Source organism: Rana temporaria, chromosome 4, assembly GCF_905171775.1.
Source record: "Rana temporaria chromosome 4, aRanTem1.1, whole genome shotgun sequence".
NCBI lineage: Eukaryota > Metazoa > Chordata > Amphibia > Anura > Ranidae > Rana > Rana temporaria.
The window spans coordinates 130,043,987-130,063,755 of record NC_053492.1 but is presented as its reverse complement, the minus strand read 5'-3'; the positions used below and the strand labels follow the sequence as shown (position 1 = coordinate 130,063,755).

Genomic DNA, 19,769 nt, shown 5'->3' with positions numbered 1-19,769 from the left:
TCCTTCTATGTGCGAAGTGTGTGTACCACTCATCTTGACCTGGCTGCAGGACGGTTTGAGTGTGAAGTGTGGGTGAACCACCTTCCTGCCAGGGCCCTACTGGACTCCGGTAGCATGGTAACATTAGTACATGCCAGGATACTTGGGAGGCTTAGACCAGTGACTAAAACTCTTCGGGTGGTATGCATTCATGGGGATACCAAGGAGTACCCCTTGGTTCCGGTGACTGTTTCTTATGGCCATGCCTCAGTTACACAGGAGGTCGGGGTGGTAAACAGTTTAATTCATGACATCATAGTGGGGCGGGACTGTCCACTATTTCTGGAACTATGGAACGAGGTGCAAATGGCACCACCAGGGGAACTGGGGGCACTGGGCCTGGAAGGGACAGGGTCCGAGGGGTCCGGAGCTGAAATACACCCCTCTCATATAGAAATACCTACCATTGATAATGAAGTCGCAGGGAATGCTAATGTGGAGGATAATGCCCCTGACCCAGGTCTTAAACCCGGGTTGATCTCTGAGGTGGGGGAGGTCTTCCCATTACAAGTCATGCTGGGGGAGGATGACGAGGAGCTCTCCCCGGTTGAGGAGGATGAAGGGGAAACCTCCTCAAGGCCAGTACATCCAGATCTAGACGTGTCCAGAGGTGCATTTGGTACCGCCCAATTACGGGACCCTGCCTTGGTCAATGCTCGAGAGCAGGTTTCTGTTGTTGATGGGGTCCCACAAATGCCAGATGCAGACCAGAGGTTCCCTCACTTTGCGTTGAAGGGGGACTTACTGTATCGAGTGGCTGAGAGCCGAGGGGAAACTATAGAGCAGTTGCTGGTTCCCCAACCGTATAGGCGGATGCTCCTCGATCTAGCCCACAACGATGCACTGGGAGGACACCTGGGGGCGGAGAAAACAGAGGCCAGGATAAACGACCGGTTTTACTGGCCAGGGTTGAAGGCCGAGGTTAAAAGATACTGTGCGTCTTGTCCCATTTGCCAGTTAACCGCCCCAGTGCCACACTATAGAAACCCTCTGGTGCCCTTGCCGATTATCGAAGTCCCGTTTGAACGGATCGCTATGGATCTGGTGGGACCCCTGGTAAAGTCGGCACGGGGCCACCAATACATATTGGTCATCCTAGATTACGCAACTAGGTATCCAGAAGCTGTCCCTTTGAGGAAAGCCTCCTCTAAGGCCATCGCCAGGGAGTTGTTTCAAATGTTCTCACGAACTGGGTTCCCCAAAGAGATCCTGACAGACCAGGGTACCCCTTTTATGTCAAAGGTAATGGCGGACTTGTGCAAATTGTTTCAAATTAAGCAGTTGCGGACGTCTGTCTACCACCCACAGACCGATGGCCTAGTCGAAAGATTCAATAAAACCCTAAAATCCATGTTGAGAAGAGTAGTCCAGAAAGATGGGAAGGATTGGGATATGTTACTCCCTGCCCTGTTATTTGCTATCCGGGAGGTCCCGCAAGCATCCACAGGTTTTTCGCCATTTGAATTAGTGTATGGACGAAGGCCCCGGGGGTTACTCGATCTGGTAAAAGAGACATGGGAAAGTGAGTCCTCACCACACAAAACGGTGGTAGAGCATATCTCTCAAATGCGAGAGAGGGTGGCTAAGGTGATGCCACTGGTGAAGGAGCACATGCAGAAGGCCCAGGATGCCCAAAGAAGAGTGTATAACAGGTCGGCTAAAATTAGACAGTTCCAAGTAGGAGACCGGGTGGCTGTTCTAATACCCACGGTAGAGAGCAAATTCTTGGCCAAATGGCAGGGCCCATTTGAGGTAGTAGAGAAAGTCGGTGAGGTGGACTACAAGGTACACCAGCCAGGGAAAAGAAAACCATACCAGATCTATCACATCAATTTGTTGAAACCCTGGAGAGACAGAGAACAAGTGTCAGCGGTAGTAGGGGTACAGTCAGGGGACCATGCAGGGATCGACTTGGTGCAGGTTGCTGCTACCCTGACTAGACCTCAAACCCAGCAAACAAAAGAGTTTCTACAAAAAAATAGAGATATGTTTTCAGAGTTGCCCGGTCGCACCAACGTCATCAAGCATGACATTGTGACCGAGCCCAATGTAAAAGTCAGGTTAAAGCCTTACCGTATCCCAGAAGCTCATAGGGTGGCAGTGTCCGAAGAGGTTAAAAGAATGTTCGAGCTTGGAGTCATTGAAGAGTCGCAGAGCGAATGGTCAAGTCCAATTGTGTTGGTACCCAAGCCCAACGGCACCCTCCGCTTCTGCAACGACTTCAGAAAGCTTAATGAAGTCTCCAAGTTCGACGCATATCCCATGCCACGAGTAGATGAGCTAATTGAAAGGTTGGGGCCTGCCAGGTACATTACCACGCTAGACCTCACAAAAGGGTACTGGCAGATTCCCCTGACTAAGGAAGCCAGGGAGAAGACAGCCTTCTCTACCCCAGAAGGCCACTTCCAATATAAGAGGATGCCATTTGGTCTACACTCAGCCCCGGCCACGTTCCAAAGGGCCATGGACAAAACTCTGCGTCCACACCAACGGTACGCTTCTGTCTACCTCGATGACATAGTCATCTTCAGCACTGATTGGGAGTCCCACCTTCCCCGGGTTCAGGCAGTCGTAGACTCCTTAAGAAGAGCAGGGTTCACCATCAACCCCGAGAAGTGTGCCATTGGGATGGAGGAAGTAAAATACCTAGGATATATTGTGGGTAGAGGGCTGGTGAAGCCCCAAATGAGTAAGGTGGAGGCCATACAGGACTGGCCCCGTCCCCTAACCAAGAAGCAGGTCAGAGCGTTTTTGGGCATAGTTGGCTATTATAGGAGGTTTGTCCCCAACTTTGCCACTGTTGCTGCACCACTGACCGACCTGACCAGAGGCAGAAAGTCAGTGATGATAAAGTGGAACGCCGAGGCCGAGACGGCTTTTCAAAAGCTTAAGACAGCTTTGTGCCAAGATCCGGTGCTTGTAGCTCCAGATTTTACAAAAGATTTTGTAGTACAGACAGATGCTTCAAGCGAAGGGTTGGGAGCGGTCCTGTCTCAGGAAATCAATGGGGAGGAGCACCCTGTGGTCTTTCTTAGTAGGAAGCTGACGGCAGCTGAAAGAAACTATGCGGTGGTGGAGCGGGAGTGTCTGGCCATCAAGTGGGCTCTAGACTCCTTGCGATATTTCCTCCTGGGCAGAAAGTTCCGCTTGGTGTCAGACCATGCTCCGCTTACCTGGATGAGACAGAATAAACACACCAATGCCAGGGTAACAAGGTGGTTCCTTTCTCTCCAGGAGTTCAATTTCATGGTAGAGCACAGACCCGGGAGACAGCATCAGAATGCCGATGCCCTCTCCCGAGTCCATTGTATGGTGTCTACTGTTGCCTCCAACACCTCCGCGTTGAGGCAGAGGGGGGGGATATGTACAGGACACCAGGGGTGGGTCCTGGACGGGTGCTATACGGCACCACTGTTTGGACTATGGTCCATTTAAATAGAGGTAGAAGGTTCAGGGGGTCACCCAAAAGTGGGTGAAAAGTTCCAGGCAGGCGCTAATTCAGAGAGGACTGGCTCGCAGTCTTCTCTATCTTAATAAAGTAGTTTGGGGCCTGGAATTTTGGAGGCTCCAAAGTGTTATTTGGGTGGGATGGAGCCTCCACTCCTAAACCCTGGAAGCCAGCGCACAAGGGGTTAAAATCTCAGACAACCACCCATTAAAGCAGGAAGTGATGCTGGAGGGAATGAGTGAGTTGGGAGAGTGCACCTGTGAGGACAAGATGGAAGTCTGCTAGCTGCTCAGAGAGGATTTCTGAGTAGTTTGGAAGTGAAGCTGTGTCTGCAGGGAAGGTCTGGAGGACTTCTTACTAAAAACGTATGTGCCTTTCTTTTGGTTGTTTTTCTGAAGAAAGACTTTTTCCTAATTTATGCTGGAAACAAGCAGGACTTTTGTTGTGACGTTTTGGATGCTGAAGAAAAGCTTTATTTTGTTTTGTTTGGTCACCAATAAAGACCCTTTGCTTTACTGACACGGTTTTACGCACTTGTCTCGCGGAGCTTAAGAACCCCCATATATATATATATATATATATTATGAAACCGGGCTGGTTGGTTAGTGCCACGTTTGTAATGGTTTGTGCCACGTTTTACTCTCTATCTCCTTTGGTTTTTCAGTTATTATAAATTTAATAAAGGTCACAAAACCTCACCCAGCCCCCCATACATGAGGCATAAAACCAGGCTAGTGCCACCTTTGTGCTGGTTAAATCTCAGTTCTAACAGTTTTTTACTATTTATTAAAAATCACCAAAGGTCATTCAACCCCCCTACAACATTTAAAAGACCTGCAACTAGGCTGGTTAGTTTGAGCTGTTAAAATTATTATTTTTGCTGCTTTGACCAACCCAGTTTCATGTTTTTTGGATGCTGCCGGGAGGCTGAGTGACCTTTGGTGTCCTTTAATAAAAATAAATGAAAAGTGGTAGAACAAGAACTGAAAAACAAGAAGTGGTAGAATTGAACCACTTCAGCCCCGGCAGAATTTACCCCTTTCCTGACCAGAGCACTTTTTGCGATATGGCACTGCGTTGCTTTAACTGAAAATTGCGCGGTCGTGCGACGTGGCTCCCAAACAAAATTTAAGTCCTTTTTTTCCCACAAATATAGCTTTCCTTTGGTGGTATTTGATCACCTCTGCGGTTTTTATTTTTTGCGCTATAAACAATAAAAGAGCGTAAATTTTGAAAAAAAAGCTATATTTTTTACTTTTTGCTATAATAAATATCCTCTCATATATATATTTTTTTTTTCAGTTTAGGCCGATATGTATTCTTCTACATATTTTTGGTAACAAAAAAACACAATAAGCGTATATTGATTGGTTTACACAAAGTTATAGCGTCTACAAACTAGTGGATTGTTTTATGGCATTTTTATTATTATTTTTTTTATTAGTAATAACGGCGACCAGCGATTTTATTTCATCCTGGCTGCGACATTATGGCGGACACATCGGACACTTTTGACGCTATTTTGGGACCATTGTCATTAATACAGCGATCAGTGCTGTAAAAATGCACTGATTACTGTGTAAATGACACTGGCAAAGAAGGGGTTAACCTCTAGGGGGCAAGGAAGGGGTTAAGTGTGTCCTAGGGAGTGATTCTAACTGTGAGGGGGCTGGACTACCAGTGACATGATATTGATCACTGCTCCCGATGACATGGAGCAGTAGATCAGTGTCCTGTCACAAGGCAGAACAGGGAAATGCCTTGTTTACACAAGCATCTCCCTGTTCTACAGCACCGTGACACGATCGCAGGACACTGGCGGACATTGAGTACGTGGGCACGGTCACAGAGTTTGCGGCAGGGGCGAGCGCGCGCCTGCAAGGCAGCAAATTCAAAGCAACGTACCTGTACGTTTGTTTATGCAGCAGTGCTATTCTGCCGACATATATCTACTAGCTGGGGATGGCAAGCGGTTAAAGACCATGCATTTTCTGACACTTTTTGTTCACATGTTTTAATCAGTATTTTTTGCAAGAAAATTACTTAAAACCCCAAACATTATATGTATATGTATATATATATATATATATATATGTATGTGTGTGTGTGTGTGTGTGTGTGTATGTATGTATGTATATATATATATATATATATATATATATATATATATATATATATATATATATATATACACACCGCCCTCAAAAAATCCACTCGCCTGCTCGCATTTTGCGAGTGGATTCTGAGGTCTGGCGAGGAAGGGCTGCCTGGGAGTTGGGGGGGGGCGACCTTTCAGCCTGTGTCAATTGGGAGTCCTTCTCCCAGCAATCACGGAGGCCGGAGGGGGAGGAGAGAGACAGAGAGAGAGACGTTAGGTGTTCAGAGCGCAGCGGTGGTAACAGTAATAACAGCTTTCATTTCAATAGCCGTGTTCCCTGCTGCTCGCTGTCAGATACAGCCTGCCCCCTGGTCCCGGAACTTTGACAGATCACCCGTCACTGGGATTGGACGGGTGATCTGTCTATCCAAGTTCCCCAGCCAGGGGGCGGGGCTGTATATGACGTTGCGCAGCGGGAACACGGCTATTGAAATGAAAGCTGTTATCACTGTGTTCCCCAGCTGTACTCTGATCACCTGGGCGGCTCTCCTGTTCCTCTCCTCGGCTGCACAGGTAGGCTGCAAGGTGGACACAAGGCTCCATGGTGGGCACTGGGCACACGGCTGCAAGGTGGACACAAGACTGCATTGGTGGGCACTGGGCACACGGCTGCATGGTGGACACATGGCTGCATTGGTAGACACACGGATGCATTGGTGGGCACACGGCTGCATTGGTGGGCACTGGGCACACGGCTGCCTTGGTGGACACACGGCTGCATGGTGGGCACTAGGCTGCATTTTTTTTACATGTTAATGCAAAACACACACAATACATAACCCGATTTGTTTGTAAATTATGAAAGATGATGTGACGCAGAGTAAATGGATACCAAACTTGTCACTCTTTAAGATTGCGCACGCCCCCGCACAACAGCAATTTTACTATCCATAGGTGACAATTTAAAAGTCTTTACAGATTACTACTTTAGATTTACAGAGGAAGTCTGGTGCTAGAATTACTGCTCATGATCTGACGTCCATGGCAATACCTCACATTGCTGTGTGCGTGCGGGGGGCGATGCACCCCTCATTTGCACTTGAACGCATTCAGAATGCCAAAATCAGCATTTTTTAATACTTTTGATTTTCAAAAAATGGCGCCGTTGGCGTACAGATAAACCAGAAGTGATGTCATTGCTTCCAGGTTACCATAGCAGAGACCTGATCAAAGCCGATTCTGGCTTTGTATGGGTCTCCAACTAGTTGGCGAATAATTCCGGCTAGTAGCTTGGGTCTCCGGATGGGCTGGGAGAACCTGAGAGAGTTGCGGAAGGTGGCGAGAAGGGGAGTGGGGTGTCCCCTCCCGCTACCTGTAATGGCAATCGAGTGGCTAGTTTGATTGGCTCTAAAAAACACAGCTGCAGGCATCACCCCGGTACAACCACTTGAACTCAAATGACATTCCAGGTACGTGATTTGGTGGCAAGTGGTTAAACAGTACAAACCATCACAAAGGCGGCACTAACCAAGCAGTCTGGTTTCATGTCTTTTGTCTCTTGTAGGGGGCTGGGTGACTTTTATTAAATCAATAATAACTAAAAAACAAAAGGAGAGAGGACTAGGAATAAAATGGCGCGAACCAGGACAAATATGGCAATAGCCAATCAGCCCAGTTTAAATTATTTTTGCTGTTGTAGGGGGCTGGGTGATGTCTGTACAAATTTTTATTTTTTACAGCACAAACCTAGCACAAATAAAGTGACCTTGTATTGCGTAATTGAGAAGTCTTTCCAAAAGTTGATATTTCGAATACTGGTGGAACAAGCCACTGTGACTTTCTGAGCCTCTTGACAACTCCAGGTATGTAGTCACCACACCATAGATCCTAGATTTTACTGCTCACCTTAGAGTTCTGGTTGTCTACTAGATGCCACCTCTTTCTACATTCTCTTTTAATTTAAACTGCAGTAAAAAAAAAAAAAAAAAAAGTCTGTGAAAGTGTGAGCCCCTTATAATGGGTTCCGGCAAATGTGAGATTCTCAATATGGAAGTTCCCGAGAGCTAGAAGAAACCATACCTTGTTTAACTCGCCAGCATCTGTCAAAAACGAAAATATAAATTCAAATCTTGTATTCTGGGAAAACAGTTCTTCAGCATGCACATTTTTTAAATGCATGCTCCTTTTTCTCCCCCGCAGAAGAGTTACAAAGAATTGTGAAAAGGCTAAAGTACAGAAGAATTTAAGTGGACCTTGCCAAAAAATGCATAAAACACAAGGCGACAAGTTACTGCGAATGCAACTGTTAGGCCGCGTACACACGGTCGTTCCAAACCGATGACAATGGTCCGACGGGCCATTTCCATCGGTTCACCGCTGAAGTGTCCTAATGGTCTGATGTGCGTACACACCATCGTTCCAAAAACCGATCGGGTCAGAACGCGGTAACGTCAAACACACGACGTGCTGAATAAAATGAAGTTCAATGCTTCCAAGCATGCGTCGACTTGATTCTGAGCATGCGCGGGTTTTGAACCGATGCTTTCTATACTAACCATTGGTTTGGACCGATCGGGCAGCGGGCCATCGGTTCGATTTTAAAGCATGTTTTACAATTTTGGACCGAAGGACAACAGACCGATGGGCTATACATACGGTCGGTTTGGACCGATGAAACTGAACCTCGGTCCATTCTCATCGGTTTTGTCCGACCGTGTGTACGCGGCCTTAGAGTGTACCAACGTCCCGATAATATGAAAATGGGAATAGAATGGACTTTTGGCAGTACAAGTAATTAATGTAAAAAATCTATAAATATTTATGCATAAAAAGGATATACGAAGAAAATTGTATACATAACTTTGTGAAAAACAGTACAGTATCAGCATATTATCTCAGTACATATAATAAAGAATATTACAAAAAAGCTTATACTTATGCAGATATACTCATGACATGAGAACATATGACACCAGAGGGTATATATATATATATATATATATATATATATATATATATATATATATATATATATATATATATATATATATATATATATATATATATAAACTTTTAATCCTTGAAACTGAGTTTGGTATGTGGAATGGTAGATCTTGCTTTCACTCTCGACATGTTTCGCGTACAGGACGCTTCATCAGGAGCATAGAGGTCTAATAATAAACATACATAACACGAACAGAGAACATCAAAAGATGTCAATTACCGTATTTATCGGCGTATACCGCGCACTATTTTGCCCTGAAAATCAGGGCAAAATCGTGGGTGCGCGGTATACGCTGATACCCCCTTTCCCGCGCTGAATTTGAATACTGCGCCGGCATATACCGAGCGCAGTACACTCGTGTATCTTCGGGCAGTTTCGACGCCTCTCGCGCTGACGTCCTGGACGTACAGAACGTCACCACGAGAGTAGCCGAGCCTGCCCGAGTGTACTGCGCTCGGTATATGTCGGCGCAGTATTCAAACTCGGCGCAGGAAACGAGCGGGGAGGACGCGAGGACGCCGCAGAAGGACGCCGGACTCGACGAAGAGGACACCCGAAGCCGCAGACGGACGCCGGACCCGACGAGGCCGCCGATGGATGCCGCGGAAGACACCAAAACTAAGTACAAAAAATCTTTTTTTTCACAGGAATCCGGGTCAAGTTTAGGGGTGCGCGCTATACGCGGGAGCGTGCTATACCCCGGTAAATACGGTAGTTAAACAGGTTTCTTCGTATATCCTTTTTATGAATAAATATTTATAGATTTTTTTACATTAACTACTTGTACCGCCAAAGTCCATTCTATTAGTCCAGATTAATTCCCATTTTTTTAATTCCCATTTTCAAAGTACAGAAGAAGATGGCATTCGCTGTTTTAGCTGTTCACTGATTGATTTTGTTAGTTGGCTGTTTGTGAATTGCCTATGTAGTAACAAAGTGGCATCTCTGGGGTTTTACCTGAATCGACTGCGATTACAGGCCCCTTTCACATGAATGCCTTCCATTATATCCCAGCAAAGATTTTGCATATGGACAACTGTGTCCATTCTGATTTTTTTTTTGGGATGGAGAAAAAACAGAACCATGGGACCTCAGTGGGTGGGCAGATTTACCTTCTATACTCGAGTATAAGCCGAGGCACCTAATTTTACCACAAAAAACTGGGAAAACGTATTGACTCGAGTATAAGCTTAGGGTGTCCATCTGCATGCCTCACTGTGCCTCACTTTACCTCACTGTGCCCATGACTAGACTGACGTTTAACATAGGAGTCTATGGAAGGGGTGCCCGGCTTTGAAAAATCGGTGCTCCCCAGCTGTAGGTCCCACAGACAACAAACTTTGCACACTTGTAGAGGAGAAATGGGGCTACATGTGTGCCAAGTTCCGGGTCCAGAAGGACCTACGACCGGCTGGTACCGGGTCCCCAAATTCACCAGAGAAATTACCGCTTAACATTGGCGTCTATAGAAGGGCTTTGAAAAATCGGTGCTCCCCAGCCGTAGTTCCCCCGGACAACAAACGTTGCACACTTGTAGAGGAAGAGTGGGGCTACATGTGTTTGGGGTCCTGGGGACCTACTGCCGTCCGGTACTGGGTCCCCAAAGTCCAGGAGATCAGGCGCAAAAAGGTGACTCAAGTATAAGCCGAGGGGGGCATTTTCAGCACAAAAAAATTTCCTGAAAAACTCGGCTTATACTCGAGTATATATGGTAAGTGGACATGCGCCCACCTATGGCCGCCCACAGTTTAGTCGGGTCAGTTAAAGTGAACCTGGGCCCAAATTTATTGCTTTTAGTCTGACATATCTGAATGGCCTCGGATGTGGGTAGATATAGGCAGATACACATCTGCTTACAGCCAGTCGCCCATAGGAATACTTTTTCAGTCTGTTTTTGATCTGTGTAATCATGGATCAAAAAAGACTCCTGGAATGCCTGTGTGAAAGTGGCCTAAACCTACGGGTAACTTTTTGGATGAAAGCAAATATGATTGATACATGGCTCCCAACTGTCCCTGATTTTGAGGGACTGTCCCTGATTTGGAACAAAGTCCATCTGTACTCCTCATGTGTCCCTCATTTTGGACTGATCTATATAGTACTAAACCCTTTATCCAATTTCTAAATTGTGCATTTGCAAATTTCTATAGCCAGTATAAAGGAATAGTCGTGGTAAACAAAAAAAGCACTTGTGGGATTACCTCCATTTTTTTTTTTTTTTTTGTATAATTCTGCTTTAACCACTTCAAAACCGGCCCATTGTAAAATGACGTCCACAAAGAACCTCTACCGTTCAGAGTGGACGTCATATGACGTCCTGGGCTTTGTGGGGTGATATCTGAATGATGCCTGCAGCTAGAGGCATCATTCAGATATCCTTCTCTTCTGCCGGCGATTCTGCACAACGTAAGAATGATCATAGCGGCGGTTCCGCCACTAGATCGTTCTTACAGGCGGCGGGAGGGGACATCCCCCCCTCCCGCCGCCATCCGGTGCTTCTCCGGGCTCTCCCGTGCCATCGGGGGCCCGGAGAACGAATCGTCCGGCGCTGGCAGGAAGCATAGAGATGACTGGTGACCAGATGGTCACCAGTCATCTCTATGACCGTCGGAGGACCCAGGCGCGGTGTGATGACGTCACGCCCGGGTCCCCGTAAGTAAACAAAGCCGCAATTGCGGCTGCTAAGCAACAGTACGCATGAGATCGGTGAATTTTTTTTCACCGATTTCATGCTTTCCAGCCTGGAGGAGAGATGTGGGGTCTTATTGACCCCGCATCTCTCCATAAAGAGTACCTGTCACACACATTCCTATTACAAGGGATGTTTACATTCCTTGTAATAGGAATAAAAGTGATAATAAAAAAAATAAAAAAAGTGTAAAAAAAGAAATAAATATGTAAAAAGAAATAAAACATTTTTTTCTAACGCCCCTGTCCCCAGTAGCTTGCGCGCAGAAGCGAACGCACACGCAAGTCCCGCTGACATATGTAAACGCCGTTTAAACCACATATGTGAGGCATCGCCGCGTGCGTTAGAGTGCCAGCAACAATTCTAGTACTAGATCTCCTCTGTAAATCTAAACTGGTAACCTGTAAAAAATTTCAAAGCGTTGCCTATGGAGATTTTTAAGTACCGAAGTTTGGCGCCATTCCATGAGTGTGCGCAATTTTAAAGCGTGACATGTTGGGTATCTATTTACTCGGTGTAACATCATCTTTCATATTTTACAAAAAAATTGGGCTAACTTTATTGTTTTGTTATTTTTTTAATTCATGAATTTTTTTTTTCCAAAAAAGGCGTTTGAAAAATTATTGCGCAAATACCGTGCAAGATAAAACGTTTCAATGACCGTCGTTTTATTCCCTATGGTGTCTGCTAAAAAAACATATATAATGTTTGGGGGTTCTGCGTAATTTTCTAGCAAAAAAATTATGATTTGTACAATGTAGGAGAGAAGGGCCAGAATAGGCCTGGTATGGAGGTGTGTATAAAAGCCCTGTATGGAAGTGGTTTAAGTGGTTGTATACCGGTACCCATTTATTTTATTTTTACAGGTAAGGCTTATCTGTAGGTAAAATTAATATTTCCTAAATCTGTATGGTTATGATGACGTCAGTGGCGCATTTGCTGTGAATGCCTGGCTGTGACATCATCGCGGCTCTGGCCAATCGCAGCATCAGAGCCGCGAACCTGGAAGACACGCTGAGGGCAAAATGTCAGCTCCCTCGACGTGGACCGGGATTAGATACTGATGCCTCATTCTAAGGTAAGTACAGTATGTCATAATGAGCTAGTATGCGGTGTAAATACAGACACAAGAATTTATTTTATTTTTTAGCAAGCTTGTTATGCAGAAATAGGTCTCTTGGGCTTTAAAATTTAAATTTCTGCTATTAGTTCTGTGGCACACTAATGTCCTGTAGCTTTCTGAGAGAGGGTTTGTTAGGTGAACAGTGCAGTCATTTTGAGACTATGCATTTTCAAATAATGACGCCACTGAGATAGTATTTACCAAAAGCCATTTGTATCATTTATATGTTACACTTTTGTTCAGCCCCTGCTTCATATTTTAGTCTTGCTTGATTCTCTTCCAGCTTTCTAAATTATAACATATTTAAATTGTTCATGAATTTACACCTGCAAATTATGGTAAAGAAGTACAATATTTAGAATAATGAAGACTGTGTGAATATTTCAGTATGTGTAAGAAAAATTGTCATAATAATGCTCATTTCACACTGACATAATGCCGCCAGTATCAGGCGTGGGGCCCAGAACAGCCATTAAGCCTAACAATATTACTTTGCAATAGAAATTGGCTAAATAAATCAGTATGTTCGCTTCTGGCATTGTTCGTTCCCAGCGTGAGGCTGCTGGTGCTGAAAACAATGTGTATAGTACTGAACCTGACCTGTAACATATATCTATCTAATCTTTAAAGGGTAAATACACTTTCATGGGAAAAAAAAATATTGCAAATATAATAAATAATATAGCATATACAATTGCGCAACAAGCCATATTGTAATTGAATGTTCTTAAAAACGACCCTTCCTGAGTTGAATAAGTTGAAAGGGGTTGTAAACCCGTTTGTTATTTTTATATATAAAAAAAAACAAAAAAAAAAACATGCCTATACCTACCTACTCTGTGCTCTTCTTCTGGGATGCCCCCCCGGTGGTGCGGGCCCCTCCTCTTCATTGGGTGCCCCCATGGGAAGCCGCTTTCCCTGGGGGCACCCATGCAGGCTCGTTTTTGAGTCTCGCTTCTGTGTCCATTGACACAGCCACCGCTCCTGTGTCACTGGATTTGATTGATGGCAACGGAAGCCAATGGCTCCTGCTGCTATCTGCCCAATGAGAAGAGAGACATCAGCTGAAGCCGCTGCTCTCGTGTACATCGCTGGATCGTATCATTAAGGTGAAAAACATTGTGGCTTTACAAACACTTGAAGGGTTTTGAATTGTGGTATAACAAAGGGATACGGTATATGATACAATTGTATGAAAATGCCCCTCTTAAATGATTTGATCAACTGTGTGTGGAATTTGACCTCCTGCGTCAGAGGTTTTTTTTAGTACCCCCAGTTAAATTGATTGTAAAGTCCCTTTTTTTTTTTTTTTTTTTTTTTAAATAACAAACATGTTATACTTACCTACTCTGTTGCAGGGGTTTTGCACAGTGCAGCCTGCTCCTCTTCTCTGGTCCCTCTTTACTGATCTTAGCCCCTCCCTCCTCTTGAGTGCCCCCACAGCAAGCAGCTTGCTATGTGTGCACCTGAGCTGAGTTTCAGCTCCGCGTGTCCATTTAGACCAGTGTTTCTCAATTCCAGTCCTCAGGCCCCCCCAACAGGTCAGGTTTTCAGGATTTCCATTATTTTGCACAGGTGATTTGAACAGTTTCACTGCCTTAGTAATCACCACAGCCTTTTCATCTGAGGGAAATCCTGAAAAATTGACCTGTTGGGGGGGCCTGAGGACTGGAATTGAGAAACACTGATTTAGACACAGAGCTGCCGTTCGGCCCCTCCCCTCTCTCCCCTGATTGGTTAACTGACCTTGCTTGACAGCCGTGGTAGCCAATGGCACCACTGCAGTGTCTCAGCCAATCAGAAGGGAGAGTCCCGGACAACCATGGGACTCCTGGACATCACTGAACAGAAAGGGGGCTCAGATAGATATCGGGCGTGCTGAGGCGGGCTGCTGTACACTGAATGCTTTTTATCTTAATACATAGACTTTACAATCTTTTTAGGATATGCCATCCAGTCTCAAACTTGTGCGCATACATTTCAATAAAGCAGGTCCGCTATTTTGTCTATACTTCAGTGTTGATACTAAGGCCTTTTTTCCCAATTGTTTTCCACTCTTCACGCTAAGTTTTAAGTGTTGGTGGTTCTGGCTAAAGAACAGTGATCGAAAGATTTGGGCCCTGTAACAGCTCACCAGTGAGAGATGGTGTTGTCTACACTCACAGGTAGACACCCACCTTGAAGGAAATGAAAACACAAATAAATCATATTATATCTAAAGAAAAGCTAATCTACCAAATGTCCAACTGTTCAAACTACCTAATTTAAAAAAAAAAAAAAAAAAAAAAACAGGTTTTAGATTCAATTTCATTAATTCTAAATAGATTGTCTTAAAAGAGGGGGAGACTGACTGGTGTATCCTATATTGGAGGGTACTTGGGTATTCAGGGTGATCAGCCAGTTATATTGTTTATGGCTTTATGAAATATATGTGTGATTTAGAAGGCAAGGCACTGAATGTGTTTGTTGTTGTTTTTTTTTTTTTTTTTTTTCGTGTTTAGTCATTTTACAATAGGCCTGTGTAATAAAAAAAATTCTCGATATATGAAATTCCTCAACTGCGTCACTTCCGTTGCAGCTACGTCACGAAACGGCTGTTTGTGATTTGTTTTAACTCGTCATCGGCAGCACTGCGTCCGTTCTTTCTACTATCCCGTACTGAAGGAAAGTGGGAGGGGGAGATAGAGGCTAGCACAGTGTGCGGTCCGCCCCCCTCTCCAAGCACCGCTCACCACTTTTCCTTCGGTACAGGTTAGTAGAAAGAACAGCCTGGGGGCGGGGCTGAACGCGGTGGTGCCGATGACGTGTTTAAACAATCTCAAAAAAGCTGTTTTGTGATGTAGCCGCACCGTAACTGACGCAGTCGAGACTTTTCATAAGTCAGGGATTTTTTTTAGAACACTGGGTAAGAAGGTGTTAATATTACTTTAAACACCTTCATGTTCTGCATTAAATCATTCTTTTCAATCCTTCAAGTCAAGTTCCAGTTCCAGGACGCACACGATTATTTTTTTCTACTCCCTCAGGCTTTGGTACATTAGGCTAAATCCACCTTAGCATGAAGGTTTGTCCCCACCAGCTCCATCACAAGTGATGACATCTGATGGCCTTTGCAGACATTTAGGAAGCTCTTATAGCCAACACGTTGTGTAAATTGCGCAGTTGAGTGCTTCATTGGCTTTTCACCATAAGGCATTCCTGTCTCCATGGGCATCCGCAGCATAGGGAAGGGGGGGGCAATTGCCCCCCCCCCCCCCTGGAATCGTAAGAAGGTGTTAAAGAGTGAAGACAGTTGCCCTCTTTGTTGCAATTGCCACCACGGCAGCCATGGACTTTTTATTCTGGGGCTGCTCTCAGTCTGTTCCGACTTATCACAATCACAGATACATGCAGACATCCGTCCCTCTCTCCTCACCCCCGGCCCGAACATTGGATTAACTCTGAAGCTTGGGTCTCTGCTGGACATCTCGGCTGTTCCGTGATTGGCTGCCTGTGTAAATGTACATCGCTATGCCGATCCGGTCGGCACAGGCTCCTCCCAAAGGTGCGTGCAGTGGCCGAGAGAGAATACGCTGCCAGTGCCTGCCCTGGGCCTATCGCTGAAGAACCACAGGTAACAGCAGTGCCACACTGTCTGTGCCAGTTAGGAGGAGAATATATTGTTTGTAAAGTTGGACAGCTGAGCTATTGCTGGGAAAAAAATGTGTGTGTGTTTTATATAATCTTCTTCACTTTGTATGGAGTTACTCAGTCTCTCAGGCATACCAGTCCATGATGCCCATATAATATAGCCTAGAGAATGTACATCTTTTTGTATTGCAATACATGTGTTGTGGCCATATTTTGATCTTGATGAAAACAACCTATACAGTAAAGGCTGTTTTCATAAAGATCAAAATATGGCCACAACACATGTATTGCAATATAGAAAGATGTACATTCTCTAGGCTATATTTATATGGGCATGGAGTGAAGCTGAATTATCTCAAGAGCTATTTCACACTGCCAGCTGGCCGCTTCACCGGTAAAGCGCCGCTAGTTTTATCGGCGTTTTACCATCGTTTTTAGCGGCGCTATTCGGCCACTAGCGGGCGCTTTTAACCCCCGCTAGCGTTTGAAGAAAGGGTTAAATGCGACTGTGTATCGACACTGCCGAAGCGCCCCCCCCCCCCCCCCCGAAACAAAATCCGTGGATGCCCATGCCTGTCTCAGTTCTGTAAGGCTGCAAACTGGTCTTCTGTTCACATGTTTTTATAAGCTTCTATATAACATTTTTGTTTCTAAGCTTAGATACAAGTTGAATTCACTCTTTAACATTTTTTTTCTCTCTCTCTCTAATCTCCATCTCTCTCATCTCTAGCTCTTGCACTCCTCTCACCTTCTATCACTCTCTCCTATAAGCGCCTACTAATCTTCCTATATAACAATCACTACATCATGTCAGGTTGTATGGTTGCTTTTCCTCGTGCTTATTATTTTAGATCAGAGAAAAAATCCAATTAGTATAGTCAGTGTACCTCCTAGTAATGGTCACAGACACGCTTCGTTCTTGTTCCTTAGTAAATATTGATATTGGGTTATTAGTTTAGGAGGGTTCACTTTCCGTATCCTACAAAAGATCTTCATGGAACAGCAAGGGAAGAGGTAAGCTTCTCTTCCAGTCATTTCAGTTTATAGGTTCTTTTATGTATGTCTGCCACTCTCAGCCTGCACATTGTAAGTATTTATTTTGTTTTATAGGCCTGCAGTGTAATAGAATCCATTACCATGCAGCCTAGATCTAAAGAAGGCCTTTTCTTCTCATCTAGACTTTTTATTTTTTTATAATAAAATGCCAAAATATAAAGACAAGAAAAGAACACAGTGGGCTTGGTGTACCGATCCAAAAGTTGTGTCCTTTTCAGTATGAATAGGGAGATCAGAAACAAAGATGTTTGTCATTTTTATGCTTTGATGCTACTGCCACTCACCCATTTAAAGAAAAGCAATCATTAAAGTGTCCTTTTCTTTATTATATGTTTTTTGTTCTACAGAGTGCATTTTTTTTCTCTAATGGCTGATAATTAGTTTAACTATTTTGCTTCCCTTTATCAGGGATGTTTAACAGAAGACATGACACCATGAAGACAAAATAGACGGTACTGAAGAATGCTTCTCCGAAACCGATTTCTTTTACTGTCGGCTCTGGCTGCACTTCTGGCCTTCCTAAGCCTTAGTCTGCAATTCTGTAAGTACGCTTAAATGCTTTATTTATAAAAGTAGCTCTTCATTATGTACTCTGTAGTCTCCTTCTTATAAATGTTAGTTTGCATAATGTGTGAGGGATTCGGGTCTGTATAAAAAAAGAGGCTATATTTGCATAAAAACCACAAATATTAAGTACATTTTGGTGACAGTAATGTTCACATGATGATGTCAGATAAAAGTTTCTTATCTACCCTCTTCAGATTCAACCCAGCGGGCTGAATGAAAAAAAAAACTGACAGTTTGAGAGGAGCCGCTGTACTATGTGATGTTTGTACAGCAATCTTCCCCGCTAAGCTTTTCTGTTCTGACAGGGGGCCCTCCTACCAGAGCACACCAAGTAGCGCTCGCAAGTGCGGATCCGCAGACCTTTTGTGGTCATGCCGGCTTCTGTTGAGCCGGCTAACATACACATGGGCCGAATGTAAGCCATTTTTTATTAAACTGGAGGATTCCACCAGATATTCAACCCCCTGTGTACGGTCCTTTAAGTGTTACTAAACCCACAATGGTAAAATCTGTCTGTATATACATAGTAGCATGCTTGCTATACCCACTGTGGAATTTAAGTGAATAATCCTCTGCATTGTGTAAAAAGGCTCTTTTGATCCCGTATGCACAGATCCTCCCCCTCCTGCACTAGACATGTGCACACTGAAATATTTTGTTTCGTAATTTCGTTTTCGTCCAAAAAATAAATTTATTTAGTTACTCCCGAAATTCATTTTTATTTATTTCGTTTTTCGTTAAAAAAATGCATTCGTCCGAAAATCCGAATTGAGGTCGAATCTGTCATTGAAGGCTTATGGTGTCTGTCGAATGTTCTAAAAAAAAAATAAAAATAAATAAGATTCGATAGAATCTTAAAAAAAAAAAAAAAAAAATGTCGACTCTTCATGTCTCTCTATGTCGAATCTTTTCTCTCTATGTCGAATCTGTCATTAAAGGCTTTTGGTGTCTGTAGAATAGGGTTTTTTCGGGAGCAGTGAATTTAATAATGCTAAAAGTGAAACAATAAAAGTGTAATATTACTTTAAATTTCGTACCTAGGGGGGGTGTAAAGTCAGCATGTGAAAAAGCGCATGTTTTCAGTACTTAGAACTGTCCCTGCAAAAAGTGTAATTTCTGAAAGGAAAAAAAGTCTTTTATAGCCGGCTTTGCGGCTCTAATGAATTGTCGGCTCTGGCAATTCAGAGCGAATCCATTCATAAAAATAAAAAAAAATAGCGTGGGGGTACCCCCAAATTTCATTACCAGGCCCTTCAGGTCTGGAATGGATATTAAGGGGAACCCCGCCGTCAATTTTAAAAAAAAATTACGTGGGGTTCCCCCCAAATATATCCATTCCAGACCCTTGTTGTTTAGAGTTATTGTGATTACTGGCTTGGAAGATTTGGACAGAACGCACCCACTCACATGTTATACACAGGAGAGTTGATGAATAAAGTCTCAGAATTGTAACAGTAAATACAAACTTTGTGTAGTTTATGACAAGCTCTGTGAAAACTAAGACTTCTTTTTTTTTTCTAGATTATGCTTTGCATGCCAATTTCTGTACTATTTTAAAAGTGTTATTTGCCTGTGAAACAAAGACAGTCATTGTAGTTGCGATTACTAACATAGAAGTAGACTTTAAAAGTAAGTTCTGTTAGGTAGCATCCAGTTCAATAGATATTATTTATGGCTACAAACTAACAAGTGGACCCCCCTAGTCAAACGGCTGTGTTTATACTGACTTAATGTACTTTGATATAACCGCTAAAGAGATCTTGCACAATACCAAGTCTCACCTGCCCAGACATGATGATCACAGTAAGTATTGCGTAGTGCATGTTCCTCCACATTTTCTCACAGTGGATTGTAATATATGCAAATACACCCAACTTCCCCACTACCTTTTGCCATTACACAACTCGTCTCTGACTGATCATGCACATCCCTGACAATCTGCAGATAGACAGAATGTTCCACATGGTGCCTTTGGAGAATAAATGAGGGAGACAAGTAAAAATATAATTAAAGGTTTAAAGGGGTTGTTGTAATGGTTTTTTTTTTTTTAAATAACAAACATGTCAAACTTACCTCTACTGTGCAGTTCGTTTTGCACAGAGTGGCCCCGATCCT

The 19,769-nt window shown here is 43.9% G+C and overlaps 1 protein-coding gene across 2 annotated transcripts in view; it reads left to right on the top strand.

Annotated features, from left to right (window-relative positions):
• Positions 1-17,428: 17,428 nt before the first annotated feature.
• Positions 17,429-19,769, top strand: part of PXYLP1 (2-phosphoxylose phosphatase 1) — a 55,610-nt gene continuing 53,269 nt past the window's right edge. Inside the window, exon 1 of one of the 2 annotated variants that reach the window (XM_040349057.1) lies at positions 17,429-17,628. In XM_040349057.1, the coding sequence (XP_040204991.1) occupies positions 17,550-17,628 (79 nt within the window). In that variant the 5' untranslated portion in view covers positions 17,429-17,549. The remainder of the gene's footprint in view (positions 17,629-19,769) is intronic. The other variant, XM_040349054.1, reaches the window with a different exon arrangement.